The 21,098-nt window shown below is 39.1% G+C and overlaps 1 protein-coding gene across 3 annotated transcripts in view; it reads left to right on the forward strand.

Annotated features, from left to right (window-relative positions):
* Positions 1 to 21,098, forward strand: part of HAPLN1 (hyaluronan and proteoglycan link protein 1) — a 77,263-nt gene that overhangs the window by 46,217 nt on the left and 9,948 nt on the right. For all 3 annotated transcript variants that reach the window (XM_077866072.1, XM_077866075.1, XM_077866077.1), the window contains one exon: positions 18,549 to 18,920. In XM_077866072.1, the coding sequence (XP_077722198.1) occupies positions 18,549 to 18,920 (372 nt within the window). The remainder of the gene's footprint in view (positions 1 to 18,548; positions 18,921 to 21,098) is intronic.

Consider the following 21,098-nt stretch of genomic DNA (forward strand, 5'->3'; position numbering starts at 1 on the left):
CTGCACTCTAAGTTCTCCAGGCCTAAATGATACCAGAGGAATAATGCACATCATCCTTGAATTCTCCTTGGCTGCCATGGTAAAGACACTCAATGCTTTAATACATACTTGAGTCTCATGCATAAGAGTTACCTAGTTATTTTTCTGAAGGTTTCCTCCCAGTTTTGTTGTGGAAGCTTCCAAGCTTCCATAGAGATATAGGCACCAAAAAACAATGTGGGTTTAAAAAAAAAAAAAGTCAGATTACCATGGAAAAAAAATAGCAAGTGCAGACCCCCGTGCAAAGTGTCTCCAGTGAAAGGTATTTTCTCAGGATGGAAACTCTCCCAACTTCCCATGGGGAGAAACACAGCTTTAAATAAAATTGCACAATTCATTCCCTTTAATTTTTTTTGTTGAATCAGTTTGGTTACATGAGAAAGCAAATTCCACTTTCCATGAAGTCTGCTGAAAATGCATAGTCAAGATATTCATTTGTATATCATATACTGTCCTCAATGAAAGGGAGGGTAATTTCCTCAATTCTATGGGAAGAAATAGCTTTTGTTAATGCCTTCTCCATAACACTCTTAACTAATGGACCATATTCCTCATTTCATAAGATGCCTAAACAACTTCAAAATCCTTTGAAACTTGAGATCATTAGGAAGAATTTTGTGTGGGATACCAAATCACACAGAAGCACAATTTTAAAAATATCTGGATTAGGTCCAAAAACTCTCTGTGTAGACTTTCAATTACTTCAATTACTTTCAATAGAAGTTCAGAATGATGAATATACTTTTAAAAATACAAGTCTTAAGACAGCAGAGAAATGTTATGACCACTTGCCCATTAACAAATGTGAAAAGCAAAGTAGCTACAGTTACACTGAAGATGTAAGTGCTTAACCTAATCCAGGTCAGAGAGCCAGCACTTTCTATAACCTGATGTTCAAGAAAGGTCTTCCGATGGCAAGTTCAAGAGTTTTAGCCCTACTGGCTTTAGACCTTGGACAATTTACTTAATCTCTTCAAGTCTCAGTTACCACATCTAGAAAACTGGCCATAATCACAGATTCTATAGAGCTTTGAGAATTAAATTAGATAATACATGGAAAATGTCTGGTACTGAGCCTGGCACACAATAAACTCCCAATAGATAATAGTTGCTATTATCATGGTTATTACCTCCTAACCTTCATGGGAACTTAATTTTATGGACTTTGTGGGGGGGGGGGTGAAATGGGTGATGGGGATTTAGGAGGGCACTTGTTGTGGTGAGTACCAGGTGTTATATGAATTTCACAATTTAAGATTTCCTCAGTAGTATTAAACATCATCTGATCATTTTTACTCTCTTTGTGGAAACTGAAGCTTTCCAAACTTAAGTAATATTTAAGCTGAACACAGATAAGCTACTCTAAATTTTTTGAAAGAATAATAAGAGGAAAAAAATATAATGTCTAGCTGGAACCCCTGCGGGAAGTGGACACTCCCACTCAGTGAGGCTGGCCCCTCCATCTGGTGTGTGTCCCAAACAACTGCTCTGTTCCAGGTTAACATGTGTTCCTTTCTGCTAACATGCCTCCCTTGCCTCATCACATTGTGAGCTTTGGAACACCTCAACTGTAGAGTAGTGCTTGGCACATAGTAGGTGCTTAATGTGTTGGCTGAAAAATAAATGAGTGTAATGAGATGCTTCCAAATTACTACTATCATAATGAGAATTCCTGAAATCCTGTGGCATCCTCAGCATTCAGCAACACATGACACATTGTGTGGGCTTAATGAACATTAACTATATGACTGCTTCCATTCTTTAATGTTGGCATAAGTTAAATCACAGTGTATGGAATTTAAAAACTTAAAAGAACTAGTGTAGATCATCTAGATCAATATCTCATTGTACAAATGAGGAAATCAAGACTCACAGCTTTTATTTTGCTTGTCCCAGGTTGCATGGCGGATGAGGGGAAGTTTCCCTTAGCTAATCCCCTCCCCTTCTTCAAATCTGGGATCATTTCCCAATTTCTTGATGAACTTTCCCTGTCAACTGCATTCTGGGCCTCCTCTGGCACCCTGAACTCTCTCATAGCTTCCTTTCCTTTTCTCTATAGCACTAGTTGTCTACTTATTTTTATGTAATTGCATCCATCTCTGCCACACATGTCCATCAGCTCCACGAAGGTAGGTAGGGATTTTTGTGTGATGTATCCCAGTCAACTAAACCACTACCTGGCACCTAGTAGGTAATCAATACATGTTTGTTGAATAAATCCAGGACCAAAATCCAGATACTTTTCCTAATCAGTCCTAGTTAGTCTTTCCAAAGCTCAGAGATGTCTTTTTAGTTCATGGAATGACAGGTATCAGATGAGGAAGAGGATTATGAGTTTGGTAGCAAATTTGATTTGGTCTTGCATGCATGGCTCCCACATTGCACACAGCATCTTACGCTCCATGAGAGTCTACCCAGGGCAGGAGGCGGCAATCTTCCTAATGTGTGCGTGGAGCTTTGCAAAGTATTGGATTTACAATTGGCCACTGCGATGCTATCCTGTTCCTTATGTAATATCTGCAGAGTTGTGATCTGGTGGTGCAGAGTGGATCAAAGAGGATGGAATGAATTTAATAATGTATGATCGCAAACCATCCACAGAGCCAAAGTTTCATGTGAGAACTAGATAAGTGTTACTCCAGCTTAATTTTCTCTCTTCCACTTAAAACTCATTTGGACTCTGAGTCTATTTTGAAAAGTTAAATTAATTTTTGTATTTCTGAGGCAGAGTAATGCTACTTGTCACAAATGCAAAATTCACAAATATCAATTATATTTTCCAATTGCATTAGATAAACATATACATTAATAATAATTCTATCTAGAAATTATTGGCTATAAAATATCAGCTAATTTAATCATAAAATTATAAAAATTAGCAGCGTCATGAGTATTAGATGACCTTTCTAAAATCTACTAGTTTATGACAGGCCATAAAACTAAATATGATAATAAGAACTAAATACATTAAACACAGGCTTATCATTTGATCAAACTAAGAATATCACCATAAGAATATAATAAATGAGTCCTCCCAAAAAGGAAATGTATATATAGGCATATAAATACGTGCATAAAAATACTCATATACTACACCCATACATATATACACTTATTTGGGCTGCTATAACACAGTACCATAGGGCAGCCCGGGTGGCTCAGTGATTTAGCGCCTGCCTTCAGCCCAGGACGTGATCCCGGAGACCCGGGATCAAGTCCCACATCGGGCTCCCTGCGTGGAGCCTGCTTCTCCCTCTGTCTGTGTCTCTGCCTCTCTCTCTCTCTCCCTCTCTCTGTGTCTCTCATGAATAAGTAAATAAATAAATAATTTTTAAAAATACAGTACCATAGACTGGGATGGCTTATAAACAACACAAATTTATTTCTCACAGTTCTGGAGGCTAAGAAGTTCAGAATCAGAGCACTGACAGATTTGGTGTGTGATGAGAGCTAGCTTCCTGGTTCACAGATGGCTGGCTGTCTTTTCTCTGTGAACTCACATAATGGAAAAGAACAAGGGACCCCTCCTGAGTCCATTTTATAAGGGCACTAATCCCATTCACGAGGGCTCCACCCTCATGATGTAATCACATACCAACAGCTCTACCTCTAAAAACCGTTACATGGAGATCACTATTCAACATAGGAATTTTCAAGGGATACAAACATTCAGTCCAAAGCAAACATCTACTCCATTAGGCACTGGGGATGGAATGATGAACAAAACACATGGTCTTTGTCTTCATGCAGCTTTTAATCTAGTGAGAGACAGACGTTACTATGAATATGGAACTACAGACTATGATAACTGATGGAAAACCATGGAATGCTACAGAGAGAAGACAGAGTTATCTGTCATGTTATTTAAACAGAAGCATTCAACCTAAAAAAAAAAAAAAAAAAAAAGAAGCATTCAAAAAAGTAGTTTCTTTAAACTAAGGATAGAAGTCAAACATGTCAGTACCCTTCTTCAACTACATAGTTGCTACACTAGACACACACCCATGTATAGTTAAACACATATACATGCATATACAATGGTTATAAATAGAAAAGGCAAGGAATGAAATGATTATAAATTAATATATAATTTCCATAAATTATTTGATCTGGATTCAGAAATATGTATATATTTTCTTACCAACCTGTATCTGCTAGCCCTGTTCTAGTCTTCTCTGCATTTGTGTGTCCTTTTGAGAAAATTGGCAGTCACTTAATAAACATTAGCCTCTTTCATGCAAAGTACTGAGTTATTTTCTGAGGAAGGACAGATCATCTCCTCAGTGAGCTTACTAACAAGGGTTTCAGGGCAACAAAAGGTGACAAGAAAGAGTAAAATAAGTATTATTAAACAGTAGTGGAAATACAGAGAAAAGAGTAATTAGCTATTTTTTAAAAACTCTTACTATTTTGAACTTTGTATCCATATTCACTGATGTTTTTTATCACTTAATATATAAACTCATAAAATGCATCTTAAGAATATTTCTAGACTTGTTACTGAGTAACCTAGAATGCTGATTCTATGCTATTCTAATGAAGCATATTAAAGCAATATATTTTAGGGTATTTCCAGGTATAAAAATCTACATTTCATAATTTCTTCAGGTTAACAACAAATTCATACTACCAGCCATTGCTATCTCTGTTCCATTCTGGGTGCTGAAATGCACAAATCACACAAGAAGCCAATAATTATTTAGAAACTTTCCCAAGTACCCAGAAAATCCATTAAATAGAGAAGCCTTCCCTTCTGGTTGCAACTTTGCAAGAACCAATGTTGACTCAGCTAAAGCACTGACTTACAGCTTAATCGCTTAGTGTTAAAGTAATTTCAATGTGCTGTGTTTCTCTGACTTTACTAGATATCAAGGAAAAAAATAGATTAAGATTTCTTTATTGCTTGGGCTCCTTTTTTAAACATAAAGTGGAAAATTACTGTGTTAGGAAACTCTTTTGGAATAGAAAAATCTACCAAAGTGCTAAGACGTTAAAAAAAATATTCAACTAAGAGATTAGCAAGGTGATAATAACTAGGGGGGATAAATCTTTGTTACGGAAATATTTTATTTCAAAACGAAGACATCAAAAGCATAAGAAATCTAAAAGTTCAATAAAATTTCTTCAAAAACAGTTTGTGTATGTTGTAGCAGCACTAAACATGTGTGCCTCAAAAATGATTATCAAGTAGTCAATATAAATACTAGCCATTTTCATCTTGTTTTAATTACACAAGTTGGTTACTTCAGTGCTCACTCAGATTATCGCATTTCACTTAGGAGCAATATGTTTTCACACACTTACTGATCATTCTGTGAAGTGTATTGAACAACTTTTAAGCAAGAATTATCCCTATCGGGATCCCTGGGTGGCGCAGCGGTTTGGCGCCTGCCTTTGGCCCAGGGCGTGATCCTGGAGACCCGGGATCGAATCCCACGTCAGGCTCCCAGTGCATGGAGCCTGCTTCTCCCTCTGCCTATGTCTCTGCCTCTCTCTCTCTCTCTCTCTCTCTCTCTCTCTGACTCATAAATAAATAAAAATTAAAAAAAAAAGAATTATCCCTATCTTTTCCAAACACTGTCCACTCTAAACGGACAGGGACACTACAGATAAAAACGCAGAAAGTCCATAGTCCATCACATAAGAAATCAACAAGGGATGTTAGAACAGGGAGCCTTTACTAGAGTCAAATGTGTCAATTAGGTGAAGAAGGTGGAAAAAATAGAGTCTTGTTTCTAATAGGAATTCTAAATTAAAAATAAGAAAACCATTGAAAACATATTCTTTTTAAAAATTTTTTGTTTACCTATTTGTGTGAGTGTGTATGTGTGTGTGTGTGAGAGAGAGAGAGAGAATGCGCGAGCGAGCGCATGAGCATGGTAGGGGCAGGGAGCCTAATGCAGTACTCAATCCCAGGACTCCGGGATCATGACCTGAGCTGAAGGCAGACACTTAACTGATTGAGCCACTCAGGCCTCCAAAAACATGTTCTTGAAGTGAGGAGATTCCCAAAGTTCTAGATGATTCTATTTGTAATGGTGCTTGCTTTGGCTTGTTCCTAGAAAGCATTGGGAATGATGTTTGTGTATTTGGCTCAGAGTTACTGAGTGGTAGTGAAAGCACAGGTGAACAAGAGATGTGGCAGTTAAAGACAGGTAGGCTTCTTTGTAAGTCACAATAGGCATTACGTAAATTTCTTATGTTCTTAGTTACATATTTTTCACTATGGATTTATGGTTATCTGTGGCTAATAATGTTGCTAGGAAAAAATAATATTTTCACACAAGGGTCTTTTTTTGTTTTTGTTTTTGCTTTCTTTAAGAGTAGAGAGGTAAATTTTAAAGTTTTCTAGTGTACTGTGGGTTATGAGTAATTCTTACTTTCTCTTGAAAAGTGTCATAAATTATGCTGACAGGCTTTAAATCTCCAAAATCTGCAGATGATTATTTCAATGCTTTGTCTTTTATCACACAATCATTAACAAAGGGTCTTATATAGCTGAAAATACTGAAAACGCTGATTAGCTGGTTAATACTGTACTTCACTGAGTTTGTTTTCATGTAAACAGAGTATCTTATTTTTAGACTCCCCACAATATATTAAGATCAACACTGCTTCAAAACAAGCTTCTTAAACTTTAGCCTCTTTTCTTCTATGTATTTAATATTGGTCTGCCTATGTAATTAAATAAGTGAAAAACAAATGAACTCATCGACAATATATCCCATGGGCCTGTGGGATGAATCGCTTTAGAGGGGAGTCAGGAGGGGTTCTGTGAGTTGAGATCTAAATAGTAAGCAGGAACCAGTCACATCAAAAGCCAGGGACAGAGCTCTCCAGGTAGAAAGAGTGAGCAATGTAAATTCTCTGGGAGTAAACATGGTGTTCTCAAGCTGGAAAGAAGCTGGAGGGACTGCAGCCTCACAGTGAAGAGAGTAGTTTAAGATGATTGGAAGAGTAGGCAGGAGCGAGACCATAGCACTTTATATTCCGTCTAGGGTACGGAGGTCAGATTTTATTCTAAAAGCATTTAAAAAATGGTTAAAGGTTTTGAGCAGGAGAGTGATGTAATATGATTTACAAATACTAGATTATGGTGTGCCAAGTAAAGGTGAGTTCGTTAGGAGGGTGTTGAGGTAGCGTAGGTGAGAAATCATAGTGGTGCAAACCAGGATGCTAGCAGTGGAGATGGGTGGTAGAGATAGACGGAGATGAACCAATTGGGGGGCGGGAAGGAGGTAGAGAGGCAACACTTAATGATAGATTAGATATAGAGATTAAGAGAAAGAGAATTATCAAGCACACCTTCTAGATTTTGCCTTAAACAAACAAATGAATGGACAGTTGAGGCATAAATAAATTGAGGAAGGACAGGTTTGGGCAGGGAAAGGGGGACTCATGTTGCGCCTTCGGCATCCGATATATGCCCAGCAGGTAGTTGTATGTACTTACTTGGTGCTCAGGGAAAAGTATACTGCTAGAAAGTTATGGAATCATCAGCACAAAGTGCTATTTTTATCATGGACCAGCTGAGAACACCTGGAGATGGAGGAAATGCAGGTAGAGATAAGGAGCTGGCCGGGTCTGCGTTAGAGACCCTCAGCACCAACACGTAAGGTGAAAAGAGGATGCAGAGGCCACATGCTTATTTTTTCTCATGTATTTTTTTAATCTAAATTAATTGCAAGCATTTAAAAATACAAGACATTTGCATGAAAATCTGCATTTCTGGTATCTTTTGAGAAGTCCAAAGGCCTACTGGTTTTCAACCTGCATTCTCATTGGACAACATCAGCGGGAACCAGTACCTCGCTCCCCTTCAGAGTGGAGCATGTGTGCACAGCAAGGCATGGTCCGTTCCACTCCTGTTGTTCTCAGCACCGTGGTGCTCCCATCACTTCCCTCAGCCCTGCCCACCTGGGTATTTGTGTTCCATTTACCTTTCATTTGTTTCACCACTCAATTTAATACTTGACACATAGGTTATCAATTTACGTCGTTTATTAAGTAAAGAAGCAAAAGATCCCCTTTGCCTCCAGGATTGACTTTGTGACAGTATTATCTCGATGCCTTGCATACTAAGCGAAGACACTAAGCATACCAGTGTATAAAGCCAACAATGTCTTTTCTGCAAATTATGGATAACTTGACCTTACATCCCACCACAGAGTGGAAGTGGTCTGAGTGGAGACAAGTAGATTTGAGCTCTAGCCCTTGACTACATAAAGACACATTTCCAATAATTAAAGAGTATGTGGTTAATTACAGCCAAATGAAGAAGAATGATTCATGCTAATGTCTTGGTTTCCCCGTACCCTTTGAAAGAAATCTATATTACAATTAAAATCTTAGAAAGTGTGTTTATATTAAGAATGCCATCTGCCATATTAGTGAAATATTCAGTTTATTTTTCATTTTATTTTCCTATAATGTACCTCTTAATCTCTCTATTACTGGGATAACCCAATTTGGTTTTTCAGCCTAAAATGATAGGAATTAAATATTATTTCTTTATGCATAAATCTATGATAACACAGAGAAGTTTAAATTCTGAAAAGGATTAACCAGAGCAGATAACCCTGAGTTGACAAAAATAAGATTGTCTCCAGTTCTGGGTGAGTTATGTTGGACTTAGCAATGGCAATAATATTGATAATATTAACATTTAAAACCACTATGTGGGGGAAGCCTGGGTGGCTCAGTGGTTGAGCGTTTGCCTTTGGCTCAGGGCGTGATCCCAGAGTCCCGGGATCAAGTCCCACATCGGGCTCCCTGCATGGAGCCTGCTCTCCCTCTGCCTATGTCTCTGCTTCTCTCTCTGCATGTGTCTCTCATCAATAAATAAATAAAATCTTTAAAAAACAAGCAAACAAACAAACAAACCACCATGTGTGATGCACAAGAGGAAATGCACTACCTGGGTCATCTCCTTCAGTCCCCACTGCAGCCCTGTATGAAGGTGGTTATCCCCACTGAAGTTGAGAGAGGTTCAAAGCTTGTCCCTAGTTATATGTGGAAAGTCACAAGTGGAAAGCTGAGGTACAGACTCAGGAAGGCTGATTCTCATGTTCCTACACCAAACAGGAACCACATAGCTTCCATCTAAGCCTTTTCTTAGAGACTGTTGAGTCAATCTGTGGGCAAAGATGGCTCTCATTTTATTCCATTCAATTGATATAACTTGTCTCAGAGCCATAGGTCTGCAAATCACTGTGAAAGAAAGTTTGGTCTTGGACCATGAAGAAACCATTCTTTTTTTAATTTTTTTTTTTTAATTTTTATTTGATAGTCACACACAGAGAGAGAGAGAGAGGCAGAGACACAGGCAGAGGGAGAAGCAGGCTCCATGCACCGGGAGCCCGACGTGGGATTCGATCCCGGGTCTCCAGGATCGCGCCCTGGGCCAAAGGCAGGCGCCAAACCGCTGCGCCACCCAGGGATCCCAAGAAACCATTCTTATGAGAATTATGAGAGAGCAATTGTGAGCACACAAGCCATGTGTGAAGGGGCAGAGGGAGACAGAGTGGCAGACTCCTCGCTGAGCAGGGAGCCTGATGTGGGACTTGGGCCCAGGACTGGAGATCACGACCTGAGCCCAAGGCAGACACTTAACTGACTGAGCCACCCAGATGCCCCTAAGTTCTGCTGTCTTTTAGCGCTCTACACAGCGCCTTTCTTGTGCTACTTTGTGAGTGGTCTGTCTTAAAAATCAAGTGAGGCAGTTTGCCTGGTTTTTGTGTCACATGTGAAGATACATGGCTGAAGGCAGATGCCTAACCGACCGAGGCAGCCAAGTGACCCCAGAACTGTTCTATTTCTTGGAGAAACCTGGCCACCATGGTGGTTCTTAAGGAGTCAGAGGAGGAAGGCAGGGCAACATCCACAAATGAATACATGCCACCCCTACCCCCAGATGAAGGCTGTCCAGAACCTCCAGGGAAATTGAGGAGACAGGGAAAAGTTGGGTTATATATAGATTTGGGGAGATTTTTGGAAAAGCTTCAAGGTGGTGGCCCTGAATGCACTCCTGTTAAGAACTAGTAACTGATTAGAAGAATCATCGAAAGTTGACGAGATGTGAATTTCCCAGGAACCAATGCTTTCTAGGAAGTATCTTCTGAAAGAGCACAGGAAAGAAGCCAAGGTCGAAGATAGAAGAAGCCAGTTTGCACACCTGGCACACTTTGGACCTCAGTAAATGTTGGTCAGTAAGAGCCGGGGCGCTCACGGTGTGCCAGGCACGAAGCTAAGTTCTCAATAAATTATCTCACTTAACTCCATTTTACTCATGAGGAAACTGAGTCACAGAAAGGTTAAATAACACAGTATGAGAGTCCATAAGCTTAACCAATAAATCATGACTATCCAAAAAACGGATGAAAAAATCATGAATGTGGGAAAACAAAGCCCGCAAAGGACTTGGTCAGTGGACACAGCTAAACACCCTCATCGCACTTTACTTTTTCCGACTAGAAAAAAAGGTGAAGAGATAGAGTAGTGTTCAGGATATTAGCATAGCTCCTTCAGGTTTACCTCTGAGAACAAAGATTTTTAAAGTGTTCAATGGATTCCTACAGCTACCTGGAGGTTCTTTTTTTTTTTTTTTTTTTTTTAGATTTTATTCGTTTATTCATGAGAGACACAGAGAGAGAGAGGCAGAGACACAGGCAGAGGGAGAAGCAGGCTCCCTGCAGGGAGCCTGACGTGGGACTCAATCCTGGGACTCCAGGATCATGCCCCAGGTCAAAGGCAGGCGCTAAACTGCTGAGCCACCCAAAGATCCCCAACCTGGAGGTTCTTGACGCCCATTTCAAGCATAGAAGTTCACCTTTTATCAGATCTATGTGGAAAAGTTATGTGTAAGATATCCTGCAGGGAGAAAAAGTTCCACTGTCTCAAAAAAAAAAAAAAAATCTTTTTTTTTTTTTCAATAGTACCTCTAAGCTCTAAAACAATGATAACATTTACCCTTATTATTTACTATGAAACTTGGATAAGACAATAAGATGATACACATTCCTGATAAGCATCCCTCAAAACAATACTCTATTTGGGGTTAGGCTGTTTCCCATTACAGAATCAATTTAGCTCTAAGACAAGGAAGGAACACGGGCGATGGTCAGTATCTAAGCGAAGGCCCCATAGCACATCACATCAGATAATGCAGGTCTTGACAGAAAGGACACGTGCCATTTAAGGGCCACAGTTCCAGGCAATTTGGTTCAGCTGCAGATTGAGAGAAGCTAGCAGGGCACAGATTATACAATAGTTAGAGAGAAGGTGACCCCTGGCAGGGGGTTGGGGGCGGTACAGGGAGGAGTGAGTCCAAAAGGCAGGGTCACAGATGGTGAGGAACAGCAGCCATTGCTTTGCAGCGAAGAGCAGTTTTCACTTACCATATTTTTAGCACTGGATTCTTCCTTTATAGTCAAAGCTAGACAACAATCAGCACTTTGGTCAACGGTTTTTTAAAAGACTAGGGAAAATGAAGTAAAACTTGCATGCTTTGAAGACATGTTTGAAGATAACATGTTTATTGACAGAGCCATAGGTCTGCAAAAATATAATCCTGCGATCACCACAATCTACTATGGTTGAGGCTACCCGCTTCCAGAGATACTTTTGTCAAAGCTTTGAGTTTATTTATTTGTCAATTAAATTCCCTCAACTATTTTATGCAGTGTGAGTGTAGGTGATATACTTGCACAGTTCAAAAGGCCTTAAACATGTAAGCGTACACAATGAAAATCTCTCAAGATTCCTCCTCCAGATATCCACCTCACCTTCCCACAGGCTACCGAAGTTACTAGTTTCTTGTGTTTCTCGTTAAATCTTTTCTTCCAGAGTTTAGGCAAATGTAATTATTTATTTTGAATTTATACAAATGGTAAGAGGCACACATGCCCTTATGTGTCTTCAGCTCTGACTTTAAACTCCAGATGAGAGCAAAGGTGGGCCACAGACAAATCCAAGGAGGTCTCAAACCCAAATCAGTGGGTCTTACTGAAAGGACACATGGGAAAGGGGCAAAATTAAAGGCAACCAGACCTCCAAAAGGACACTGAAGGCTGGGTGGGGCGAAGTGGGGACAGCTAGGACAGTGGAAAGAGCCCTCACAGAAGTTTCTGACTGGACACAACAGAATCATGTCCAAACAATGAGACCTTTGGAGCCCTGATGAGCAGCGTCAGGCCCAAACCAGATTCATTCCAGTCTGAAGGAAACAAAATAACTATTCAAAGTTAAAGGTGCAGGCCAACTGGGTGGCTCAGTGGTTGAGTGTCTTCCTTCGGCTCAGGGCGTGATCCTTGGGTCCTGGGATCGAGTCCCGTATCAGGCTCCCTGCATGGAGCCTGCTTCTCTCTCTGCCTGTGTCTCTGCCTCTCCCTCTGTGTCTCATGAATAAATAAATCTTTTTTTTTTTTAAAGTTAAAGGTGAATGAATAAGATGCTCCTTAATTTCTCCCTAAGTTATGTATTCTACTCAAGCGTGAGGCATAAGGTACAGTGAGAAACACATTAAATTATGTGTCTGCTTACTGTGTTTTTAATATGTATATACAACTGTTTCTATGAAATGTTTTCATCTTAGAGCTACATTATGATAGAAAGTGAATGCAGCCGCACCCATGTCTCCTCCCATAGCTAGCTCAGGCTCCAAGCGACACCAGCCCACGTCACTCACAGACACTCGTGGCATTGCCAGCCACTACACTGACGCTGGAGGAACAATGTTAACAAGGCATGGCCCAGAGCCATCGTTTTCAGAAGATTCGGGTAAGCAAAGCCATAAGGATATACACTCATCTAGGTCATTCATCCTCCAGCAGGTTTGGCTCATATCCAGTATTTTCATCATGAGTGTCTTCACCAGAAGCATTTTTTGCTGCATTTTCATGGCATAACTGGCAGTAAGGCAATTGTGCCACAAAAGATAAAATCACAAAAAATTTTTAAAAAGAAACATTCATTTGGGGACACCCGGGTGGCTCAGTCAGTTAAATGTCTGCCTTTGGCTCAGGTCATCGGGCTCCCTACTCAGTGAGGAGTCTACTTCTCCCTCTCCCTCTGCTTGTGTTTGCTCACTCGCTCACTCTTTCTCTGTGTCAGATAAATAAATCTTTTAAAAAGGGACATTCATTTAGAAGGACATAATGAAACATGAAATATGAATGACAAAATTAAAAAGACTTTATTATAAAATACAAAATAATTGAGTATATTTAGAATGTGCATAGACTCTTTGCAAATCTAAGCAAAGAACTGATTTTATTTTCTGGATTACACCTAAGCACTTGTCTTCAAAGTCATTCATAGTATTAAGCCTTTGTGTGTGTGTGGGGGGGGGAGGGGTTGGTTTATATTTTTTATTTATTTTTATTTTTTGGTGTTGGTTCATCTCCTTGTTCAGCATCTTTTTCTTCCTTTGATAAAATTTCTTCCTTCATTAAGAGACTTACCAGTTTCCAAATACTAGGATGTATATTTGTAAGGGAGCTTTTTAAAAAATATATATATTTTTTACATATACAGAGATAGTACACCAGCAGACTCCCTGCTGAGCAGGGAACCCCATAAGACGCTCAGTCTCAGGCCCCTGGGATCATGACCGGGGTCAAAATCAAGAGTCAGCTGCTTAACCAACTGAGCCACCCAGGTGCCCCTGTAATTGAGTTTTGTATGGCATTGTAAAAACCTGCCACATGGTTGTTTGCTCTTGGCATATTGTCACGTATCCCTTGACAGACATTCCAAAGTTCTATGGGGAACATGTATTCAAATTCTGTGCCACTGAATGAAGGTTAAGATCCATATACCATAAAATGATAGTATTGCAGGAGTGGAGAAATGAAACCCAACTGTCCCCCCACTGATGAAACCAACAAACTATCACACCAAATGGGCAACCGGTTGTTTTATTGCATTTTGTCTTATCTTTTATGGCAAAATTGCCTTATGGCCAATTATTTATGCAGCTTAAGATTTGCAGCAAAAATGTCTGTGGCCCCCCAGGCCCCAGTGAAACTCCCAAGCACCAGTCTGTCTACCCGCAGGAACCTAACACCTTCCACAGTGTGAGTCTTACACATCCAAACTTGCCAGGTGACAACAAATACCACAAAAATAAGGACTCATTTTTAAGTCCTTGTGCAGTTTTCTCAAATGACTCATCATGGAGCTGACAAGTAAGTCTCTGCCTACTAGTTTGGAATGTCAGAAGGAATTCACTTTTCTTTAGAGTGATGAAAACGTTTTGGAAATTGCAGGGGGTAGTGATGGTGGTTGCACAACACGGTGAAAGAAATTAATATCACAGAATTGTATATGTAAAAATGGTTAAAATGTCAAATTTTATGTTATGTACATTTCACCACAATAAAAAGAACTCAAATGATATTGGGAGAGGAGTACTTTTAATGTCCTTGTTTAGCCATCTTAAATATATTCCCCAGTTGTTACTTAAAAGATTTCTTTATTCATGAGAGACAGAGAGAGAGGCAGAGACACAGGCAGAGGGAGACGCAGGCCCCACGCAGGGAGCCCAATGCGGGACTCGATCCCAGGACCCCGGGATCACGCCCCGGGCCAAAGGCAGCACTAAACTGCTGAGCCACCCAGGCGTCCCCCAGTTTTTTGTGTTTTACATTTTATGTCTAGGAAATTCTAAAGTCTGGAGCTACTACTTCTATACCCCAATGAGAAGGTAACCAACGCTAAGACTGGTTCTTTGGCACCATCCACAATTCACTGTAAAAAGACAAACTTCGATCTGTGACACCTTCTCTTTTTTTCTGTCATGTGTATTTCTTTGGCAACGAATTGCCATTAAAAAATGATTATACTTTTAAAAGAACTAAGAACAACAGGTAATAATCCAATGCCATACTTCTAAGTTGTTTCTCTGCGACTAATTGCTTTTGTCCTATTGTTTGAAAGGCTTCATCGAAATTACACAGCAATACAAAGATCAGGTGTTTGGTCATGCCACTGCCTTCATAATTTGGTGAAATTGAATGACGTCCTCTGGATTTCACAGCAGAATTTGTAAAATAATAATGAGGCCCTGCTGTTTCCCCTGGAGACAACTGTGGTCTTTGAAGGGCATCAAATCTTTCAAGTCGCTCGCTGTCATTGACACTCACTAATAGAAATATGAAATTTCTGTGACTTACAAATTAAACTTTTAAAAACTTCAATCCTTCCAAAATGAGCATATGTCTGCTGCCTAGTTTATCCTTTCATACTTTTTATTAAAGAAGAAAACAAAAAGGAAAACAAGCAATGCTCATTTTGATGATCGAGGTTTAGGTTTACCTTTTACATTTTATTTGCTTTGCAAATCCTATTGATCAAACAGGTTGATTTAAACATTAATTTTGCACCGCTTACATTCTTGCATCCAATGATGAGATTCAACACTTCGAGGCAAGACAGGCACAGATTTTGCCATCCATTTGCTTCTCTCATCTGCTCATAGTCCCTGCCCTCTCCAGCTGATGTGTTTCCTGGCTTATCCCTATCATGATTACCTGCCATGGGGAGCCTGACAAAAATCTTAAACTCAATGTTTTCACGAGGCAGGCCAGCTGGTCAAACACCCAGCGTTCCTGACTCCCTGGCCAGTGCTCCTTCCTGTATCGCATTTGTTCCACAACAGGCCACTCTCGGCAACAATGCTCAGTGCTGTATAATCTGCAGTGCCAAACTTCTAAAAACAAGCAAACCGACAAAAAATATTGTTCTCAACGTCATGCTGGGGGTTTAGACTAATGAACACTGATAGCCCTAGTCACCCAATGTGTCACACATTACACATCTTTCTTAGAGTTTCAGCCATGGACTTCTAGACTGATTACTTCAACACTGCAGCCTCCCCACCCACCACCACAAAAAAAAAAAAAAAAAAAAAAAAAGAACGGTAGATTTTTATACATTTTGGCAGACTTGTTAGAAAAATTATTTTGTGGGAAATCAGTGAATCTTTGGTATCTGCTCTAATCTCAATATTATACCACATAAATCACCATCTACTCACAGTGTTGGATTAGAAGCAAATAGTACCTAAAGAGAAATCAGAAGCCTACACTTTTAAAATACTGCAAGATGATGTACAGTTAACCACAGAAAAAAATTAGAAGTCTCAGCCCCCTGTACAAGAGTTTTGATCTTTGCTTTAACTCTTTAATTTATGAAGCACTCAGACCCTGTAGTCATTCTGGAACACCTTATGATTATGTGAAACCACAGAATAATTTCTATGTCTCCTTTGTAACACAGGTGGCATTTTATGTATTTTTTTACCCACTGGGTTCAAAATTTTCTAAGTAGATAGTTAATAATATGCCAAAATCATGCTATGAGGTAGTATCATATTTAAGAAAGACTGTGCAAAAAAATCTATGCAGTAGGAAGAGTTAACAGTGAGTGCATACTTATTTTTGATCAGACATGGTTCTAAGTGCCTTATGTGTCAATTAGATCAGCTATGTATGACAGATATGCTATCCCTAATTCATTTATAAAGAAATTAGAACTTAGAGACTGCACAACTTGCTCAAGGCTCCAGAGCTAGTAAATGGAGGTGGTGAGATTATAACAAGGTATCACATTGCAAACTTTGTTCCTAATTACTATAATACCACTTATCCCTTATGAATTTGGACAAATTAGTTTTGATTTTATGGTAAAAATCTTGCAAGAGTCATGAAAATGCAACCTCCTGTAGCTCTGTGTCAGGTCTCAGTTCATGCCTTGGCATGGAAAGCTCACCTCCCAAGCACCCTTCACTACAGCAACTTTCCTCTGCCTGGAAAGATGATACTTGGATGCAGTCATTAGGGGTATTGTAGAGGGAAGATTACAGGTAGGATAGAGTTGGACAGATTTGTCTTGAATCCCTTATGATTCTATGATCCCAAATAAAAAGGTAAAGAATAAAATCTAAAGGAAATGCTTAATGAACTGGATTTATGATTCATTTTAATGAAGCCATTATCCTCTTATTTTATTATCTATTCCAAGTGGGAGCATTAATGGCTTTGTTAAACTTTTCAGTTTTTAAGGATTGAAGCCGACATAAATTGGGGCCATTTTAAAATACTCATTCTGATCATTGTAGGTGAAAAATAAAACCACGGTATCTATTTTTGGATATTCTTTATTTTAAAATCTGAATCCTGTGTATGCCATTAAATAAGTAACTTATGGGATCTGTCTGGAGGTGAGTGGGTGCTCTTCATGACCTGTTTATCCTCAATGATTCGTGGTCAAGAGTCACTCAGTACCTACCTACCTCAGGCTGGAAGGGCTGCAGAGCTCCACGAAAGGCAGCTTTTGGCAAATTTGGAAACCGTGCATAGATGAGAAGGTATGTGTGTGTGTGTGTGTGTGTGTGTGTGTGTGTGTGTGTGTCCAGGAGTTTTTATATTGCTTTTTCATGTTTAAATCTTGCATGTCCTCAAGAGACCTTGTCAAGGTCAAAAGCATAATAAGCCAACCAGGGGAAGCCCCAGAGAAAGCCAAGAACAGCTGGCTCCCTGGAGAACGCAGCCCTACTGACTTGGCAGTCTTGGGCTATTGCGGTGCTCTCTGGAAGGCCATCTCGTTTTTGGAGGAGGCAGGGAGGAAACCAAAGGGCAAGGTAAAGAGAAGTGGGAGCCATAAGATATACTATAAAACAAGATGCAGCAGAAAGCAAAGACAAGGAGTAGGAGATTTATGGGAACAAAGAAACAAATAATTATTTGGTTAATCAGGAAATAAATATAACTGGATATGTTTTCAGCAATTAGGTTTTGAGGAATAGATTTCAGAACCTGGAGTTTTTTTTTTTTTTTTTTTTTTTTTTAGCACTGACTAAAAATACCTTTCTGATGTCTAGTCTTTGTGTGAAAATAAAACACACACACACTGCTTGAAATGCTCCAGAATGGCAAATCACAGGTGTATATCTGAATGGAAACCATGAATGTGAGGATATTCTAAGTCCTTTGACTAGAATAGTACGAGGAAAATTGATCACGTTGCTTTATAATCTCACTGCAAATAAAACAGAGATTTACTGTATTAGAAAGCTCAGGTGGGAAAAGAAATTTGCCTACCTTGAAATTTTTTAGTCTGTACTGATGAAATGAGTCATAAAACTCTGTCATTTTGCTTGGTCTTGTTTCTATATTTTTGATATTTAAATGTAGGAAAAAATAGAATGTTGTTAAATTATCAGACTTCAATGACTGTGGAGTTTTATGTTCAATAATTTTCAATTATCGTAATTAACAAACTTTTTTTTTTTCAGCGGTTTAAGAGATATGACTGCCTTGTAGGTGCCCTCTAGCTATTAGAGGTACCTTTATATGTGGTTCAAAAAAGATTACTGTCCAAGAACGCAGAGAAGCTCATCACCCGATGATACTCTTTGTCAGATGCCCTGTTTAGGTAGCCTATCTCATTTTATTTAAAAAACAAAGCCTAAAAGCATATTAATGGCTCTTTTTCTTTTTTAATTATAGCAGAAAATGGCCCTCGTCTACTCGTGGAAGCAGAACAAGCCAAGGTGTTCTCACACAGAGGTGGCAATGTTACACTGCCATGTAAATTTTATCGAGACCCTACAGCATTTGGCTCAGGAACCCACAAGATCCGAATTAAGTGGACCAAGCTAACTTCAGATTACCTCAAGGAAGTGGACGTTTTTGTTTCCATGGGATATCACAGGAAAGCCTATGGAGGCTACCAGGGTAGAGTGTTTCTGAAGGGAGGCAGTGAAAATGATGCTTCTCTGGTGATTGCAGACCTCACCCTGGAGGATTATGGGAAATATAAGTGTGAGGTGATTGAAGGATTAGAAGATGATACTGCAGTGGTAGCATTAGAGTTACAAGGTAGGTATCTCTAAATCATGTTAAACTCGGAAATGATAATCATTTTTCATGATGAGTAATATCTACTGGTTACCATAGTGATAATGCAAGAAATCAAAAGTCCATGCGTAGCCTGTTTCTTTTCTTTTGTATTTTGCAGTCTGTCAGTGGTTCCAGCTTTCATATTTGAAATGTACACACAATGGTTATACACAAAATTGAAGCTATTTGCAAGTAGGAGAAACGTGCAGTGGAACTGAATTAATATTTGGAAACTGCCTTATGCTATTCAAAATTTAAATCTCATGACATGGTTACTGAGAAATTCAGATTGAATGCATTTTTATTATGCTTCTAAAATTATCTCAGTTTCAAAATAATGGCAACTTTTGTGAAGGACATCTGCTAACTAAAATACATGTAATTGTATTCTAGAAAGTAACTGTGAAATCTTAATTTAACAAAAAAGTGCCCTCCAGATTTATTTAAATAAGTAAAGAAGTAAACTTTTTTAATGGTCCAAAGTCTTTTAGACACCAAATACCAAACATTTTAGGCATTCTGGGGGAATTTGATTTCTTAAGTATGTAATCTCAATAGGTTCCAAAGCCAAAATGTAGAGAACGCTAAACAATAAAAAGTGTCCTCACTGCCCAAAGCCCACCCTCTATATGTCCCACCAGTAGGGAAATTCTTCTTTATTTCTCATGTATCTCAAAACATCTCATATTCATGAATTTCAGTGTTTCTTTATACTGAAGGATGAGTTATGGCTGTGGTGATGGAATACTTTCCTTCCTTATGCACATAGACTTTAGTTGGGTATTTGCTAGAAGATCCTTTCACATCCTAGAATAAAATTGTGCCTTTGGAAAAGAATCTGTTTGGTCCACTAGCCTATCACTGAAAAATTGACCTTTTGACTCCCACAGAATCCTATCACATAGAGATTTATTAGCTTTATGTATCTAATAAATTGCAGTATCAAAGTACATTCTTGTGGCTTTCTCTTGTCTCTCTTTTTTCTCTTGTCTCTCTTAGTTGTAGTTCTTGGCTCCTGATTACATGTCACCTTGTACTTCCAGTTTTTATTGACTCACATTAATATCTACAAACACTGGCATTATTCAAGATGAAAAAAGTAATTGGCTTAGAGAAAAGAGTTAATCATCAAATGTTAATGACAGCCCACTTTCTTTATCGAAGGGGCATCAGGCAGTGGACAAAGCCTCGAGCCAGTAGTACCAACCAAGACTCTTAGGTTAGTCCCAACTCTGCCAGTATGAGTTTCATAACTGGGGCAAGTTACTTACCTTGTTGCACCTGGCTTCCTCACAACGATGAATAACAAGTTGAACTATATTATCTGTTCGGTTAGTTTTTCTTCTAAAATTCTGTTTACAGACTATGTATTTCCTAAACCTATGTAGTACACCTGCCATATTTCCTATCTCTCTATGTTTATTTTAAAAGAAAACTTCAAGCGAATTGACCAGTATAATTTGCCAGAAGTAGGAGGAAACCATAAAAATATATATACAATGAATATAAGATACTTCCATATTCCATCTGGATACCTGCTTGCTAATAGCTTTGGCATAAAGCCTCCTGTAGCTTTGTTTGAAAAGGAGATTTACAATATGTCAGAGGAGGATGCACTCTAAGACTGTACTGAAGACATAATTAGAGATGTTGAAGTAGAAACTCTAAAAAGGGTAACTTTTCCTGCCTAGGCCCCGCACCATCCCAAAGCACTACGTTTTCCCCGCTATTGGAACGCTTCCTGACCATATGACCCATTAGCACATGAGCCAAGTAAATGTGTCCAAGAAAGCAATTTAACTGATAAATATTTTTATAAGTGCCTTTTTGGTGCCGGGAGATGTGAAGATTTCCAAATCTTGGTTGCTGTAATCATGTGTGCTGTGTGTTTCGCTCACTTTCAGTAATGCCCCTTGACAGATGAGTCTTAGGAAGAACTCCTTTTCTAAGGTAACATGGCGAGTGGTCAGAGCTAAAACTGGAATTTGATACCAAGAACATTGGACGAACACTGGATATGTTTTTATCCACTATGATCAAGGGGTTTACAGGAAGGGGAAATTCTCTGATGGGGAGAAGACCAGAGGCTTCAAAAAGGCAGCAGTCTTTGGCAGCTTCTGGCTTCAGGAGATTCTTAGAGGCTCCAAAGTTATTTGG

Source organism: Canis aureus, chromosome 2 (assembly GCF_053574225.1).
Source record: "Canis aureus isolate CA01 chromosome 2, VMU_Caureus_v.1.0, whole genome shotgun sequence".
NCBI classification, from domain to species: Eukaryota; Metazoa; Chordata; class Mammalia; order Carnivora; family Canidae; genus Canis; species Canis aureus.